The following is a 5,056-nucleotide window of genomic DNA, read 5'->3' on the forward strand; positions in this document are numbered from 1 at the left end:
GAAAATAGAACGAAATGACCTTCACATGAATGAGTATAAAAATCGATAGGGGGAATTAGATGAATGACGTATTTATAGATCATAGTTTAACACACTTTCTACTGATCAATGTGGTAATAATACATAATACTACCAAATACTATTGAGAAATTGTATTACTATTAGTTGTACTTTACTCTCGGTATCGGAGAACTGTATAGGTAAAGGGCCTTATAAAATCCAGTGCGTTCCTGATATTAAGATCGGATATTACGGCAGAGGTCGATTGAATGTCGGTGGTTCCATTAGTGAGAAATAATGGCTAGCAATAACAAAACAGGTAGGACAGTCGTTTTGTGGAATTTGTTGTCTTAGTAAGAATTATCCGTTCTATATGGAGTAGAAGTATCGAGAATAGCATGCCTTAAGCCATATTTATTGAGTGTTTTATATACTAAGAGTTATTATAGATTATAACACTACCGAGTATGGAATTTTAAAATGTAGTCGGAAGATTAACGCGAAAGTTTGCCTACATGTCATGTGGCTTTTGGGCTTTTATCCCGTGTGAGTGTTTCAGGTGGGCTTATAAGCCATGTAGTAGTTTTCATTAGGCATTTAACTATCTGGGGTTTCAAGCCAATATCGTTTTTTGTTTTTTTTTTAGCGGATAACTCGTATTGGATAAACGTTTTTAAACAATAGTATTTTTATTTTATGGAAACATCCGATATTTGTCGACAAATAGGAACAATGGCTTAAAGGGATTGTAAAGAAGTTTTCTAAATTTCTAATGTGTATCGGGGATACTGATAACAGCAAATGCTCCATTCCAATTTTCAATCATACTTTTGTGGTGCCTGCAATTCCACAAAACTGCAATACTGGTGGTGACGTCACTAATTGCGAAGGGCCTTATGTGATAAAGAATAATTTGCCATTAGTAACGTCATCAAGCACTTCTTTTAAGTGGAATTGCAGGAACCACAGACGTCTGATTGAAAATAAGAATGGCACAAACTTATGCTATCACCGATACACATACACATTTTAGAAAACCTCTTGACAATCCCTTTAAATGGTTTGGAGTTAGATTGTGTTGATTGTTATAATTTTGACTGTGTAGGTGTATGTTACCCTGTCTGGCAATCTATTTAACCCTAAAGTATTTAAATTAGAAAGTAAGCTATTATAAGACATTTCCTTTAATTAAAGCTTTGTATAATGATGAAAGCACATAATCTGCTGGTATTCAAGTCGCATCTGTTAAAAGGGCTTATACCACTTAGAAAATATCAATTTAAAAGCGTATCACGAGTCACGAAATGTATATAAAATTCAGTAATTATATTATTTGTTCACAATTTTGTCAACAGGTGAGTAAGTAGGCTAAGCTATATTGTTTATGAATGAATTTTGGGGTTAACCACAAATTGGTTATTAACGAGAATACAACTCAGTTGAAATCTCTCGTTTCAAATTATGGCAATATATACTTTTTGTGGTATTATTAAATTTTCAGACTCTCGTGGGACTAACAACGGGTGGTTTTGATGGCATCTTATTTCGATATCTGAGTACCCCTACATTCTGTGCAATCTGATATAGGCCTATTGGTTCTGATTGATTTACCAACACATCCCAGCTTTAGATATCCGTATTACTTTTCAGAATTTTGCGCTTTCTTGAGGCAATTATCTACGTTTTGCACATTTTGCAATGTGCCACTACCCTTTTTGTCAATAAAAAAAAAGCCATTTATCACTTCCACGTCGTTTCACTCTTTGCATGCGCTGCGTTGTCTGATATGTCAGATCAAAACCCGAAGTTAGTACAAAAGAGTAATATAATAATAATTTACTTGCAGAATCAACCAAAATGAATACACCAGTCATCGCAGTACATGGAGGAGCGTGGGCTATACCAGAAAACATGATAGCTGATACCAAACTTGGTATTCAGGACGCTTTAAGGGCAGGATATCAGGTTTTACAATCCGGAGGGACAGCTTTAGAAGCTGTCCAAGCTGCTATCATCAAGATGGAAGATGACCCAAACTTTGATGCAGGTAAGATCAAGGAGAGATAAACTAATTTGTCAAGCTAACACTGGAGCTCATTCCAGTAAAAAATCCAATTTTATGAATTAATATCATGATATGAAAGCGTTCACCCATATTGAACCATGTTTGCCAACATACACTTTGACGGTGGCTTTAAGCCGTTGTTGCATCTTTGTCATATTTTTATCATAGGAAATGGATCAGTTTTGACCTATGACGGTGATGTAGAAATGGATTCAATGATAATGGATGGAAGTACGATGAAAGCTGGATCAGTTGGCTGTGTAAACAGTATAGCAAATCCTATCAAATTAGCTACCCTGGTTATGGAAAAGGTAACATTATCAGTATCATTCATTTGAATTGATTTGATCAAGGAAACAGTAATTTTTGATGGTCATTGCTATCGTCATCATATTAATGGTCATTGCTCTCATTATTGATGGCCACTGTGATATTGATAATTATTATCATAACGATGGCCAATTTTACCAATTTTCATGTCGGTAACCATTATCCTATTGATGAACATTGTCATCATTATCCTATTGATGATCATTGTCATCATTATCATATTGATGATCAATGTCATCATTAACATATTGATGATCATTGTCATCATCGTCATATTAATGGGCATTGCTATCATCATCGTATTGATGGCCATTGCTATCATTATCATGTTAATACCCACTGCTATCATTTTCATATTTATGGTCATTGCTTTTATTATCATATTGTTGGCCATTGCTATCATCATATTGATGGTCATTGCTATCATTATCATATTAAAGGTCAGTGCTATCATTACCATGTTGATGGTCATTGTATTTGTTATCATATTGATGGTCATTGCTATCATTGTTGTGTTGATGGTCATTGCTATCATTATTGTATCGATAGCCGTTGCTATCATTATCCTGTTGGATTTCTTTCCAGACAGACCATGTGCTGTTAGTTGGTGAAGGTGCAAATAAATTTGCTAAAGAAATGGGAGTACCTCGAGTAGAAATAGAGTCGTTAGTCAGTCCTCATGCCAAGGAAGAGTGGGAGAGGTTTCATATTAGCGGTTACAAGGATACTGTTAATACTATGTTTGGTCACAGGTAAGAATTATCCCAATTTGATTTACAGGAATTCAAAAGAAATTTCAAATGTGCATCGGGGACATTTTTAGCTTCAATGATGATTTCCTTTCCGCCCTTGGAAACCAATATTGTTGGTTAAGCTTCAGGATTTATTACAAAGTCATCTTTACCATGAAATTTGACTTTCCTAAAGATACCCTAATTGCTTCCAAATCTATATCGATATATGAATTAAACCACTTAATACTTAGTCAATTTTTATTCCATTGCAGGAAAACAGTTGGTCATGATACAGTGGGAGCTGTAGCTGTAGATTCAATGGGAAACGTTGCCTCTGGTACATCAACAGGGGGAATTACAGCTAAACGTCCAGGTCGTGTTGGTGATACACCTTTAGTCGGTAAGTCATCTGCTATAAGAACAGGTATTCCTAAAAGCTCGAGTGTGCCTAATCTTAAACAGATTTAAGTTTATTCTTCTTGATTATTGTTTAAGTCGCTTACAGAGCTTAATCGGCTGTCAAATGAGGATCCAACGCCTCAATTAGATACAAACACACTGACAGAATTGATCATTCTCCCATGCTGATACCAGGATTGCAATGACGTCATCATGAGACATTAACAATGTAAGTCGAGTCCTCAATTTAAATTTCTTGGCTAATTATTATTACAGGTTGTGGTGGGTATGCTGATAATGAAGTAGGTGGTGTTTCTACAACTGGTCATGGTGAAGGTATTATCAAAGTCTGTCTTGCTAGACATATCACATTCTTAATGGAACAGGGTAAGATTATTAATCAGTCCTTTGACATAGATATTGTCTTTCAACTGGCTTATTTACAGTCATTCGAAATAAAAAATAATTGACCATTTGACCATTGCAAATTATACTCAATTGTGATAGTAATAGGCATCCTTGCCATGGTAAACATTTCATTTGCTGCAGAGATGATTATTGTGCACAGAAAGCTGCCAAAGACCACGATTTCAGAAGCAAAAATTATTTCCTTGTCATACGGTAACCGATTCATTGATCATGGCAATAAAATAACGACATTCAAAGATGGCAATATTAACAAACCAGTGGCATTTGACGGCCAGCTTTACAAAATAGCAAATATCTATGTCATTTCAGGTTTATCTGCTCAGGAAGCTAGTGAGAAAGCTCTAGAGAATATGTATAATAAAGTTGGTAGTTCTGGTGGAGTTATTGTGATCAGTAAAGACGGTGGTGTTGGACAATATTTCACTACAGATAAGATGGCTCGTGGTTGGGCCAAAGACGGACAGATATATTGGGGCGTTGCAATGGACGATATTCAATCCTGTCCAATTGTTCTAGATCGTTGATTAGTTATGTTTAAATTTAGGATTTCTATTTTATTTATTATTTAGGCCTTCATATATCGTTAATGTTGAATCTCGTTTTTATTTCTTCGTTTTTGATTTTTATCTTTTATGCCAGACTATAAATAGGTTGCAATTCTTGATGGAAACAATTCTGAAACCTGAAACCTGTAAACTTACACATTTTATCATGACTTTCACGACTGTTCTTTTTTTATTGGATTTTGGTGCTTCCTGGTTTGATGACGTCACAATTAAAAGCAGAATTGGACCTTGGTCAGCCAAATAATTATAGGGCTTGGTATCTTTAAGTTTATTGAATTGCCTTAAAAAATTAAGAAATATTATAATACAATGTTTGTTTTTTACCGGTGTTGGAATTATTTATAAGCCATGAAAATAGAAGTAGGAAATTTTTTTTTCTGTACAAAGCTACATTAGGTTATTTTGTTAAAGCTGAAAAATCATTTTTAAGCTAAATGTATTTTATAGATTAAATACAAGATAGAAACTTCACTTGAAAAGTCAGTAACATTAAAATATTGTTACATTTATTTATTGATCATGTTAAACTGTGT

General features: G+C 34.5%; 1 protein-coding gene across 1 annotated transcript; it reads left to right on the plus strand.

Moving 5' to 3' along the window:
* Positions 1–1,857: 1,857 nt before the first annotated feature.
* Positions 1,858–4,481, plus strand: LOTGIDRAFT_179430 (hypothetical protein; the record flags this gene model as incomplete). Its single annotated transcript, XM_009064914.1, has 6 exons — positions 1,858–2,047; positions 2,234–2,376; positions 2,981–3,096; positions 3,402–3,529; positions 3,805–3,915; positions 4,267–4,481. 6 exons carry the CDS (start codon positions 1,858–1,860, stop codon positions 4,479–4,481), a joined length of 903 nt encoding a protein of 300 aa, XP_009063162.1.
* Between the last annotated feature and the right edge of the window lie 575 nt (positions 4,482–5,056).

The sequence above is a fragment of the Lottia gigantea genome, assembly GCF_000327385.1.
Source record: "Lottia gigantea unplaced genomic scaffold LOTGIsca_66, whole genome shotgun sequence".
Classification (NCBI taxonomy): domain Eukaryota; kingdom Metazoa; phylum Mollusca; class Gastropoda; family Lottiidae; genus Lottia; species Lottia gigantea.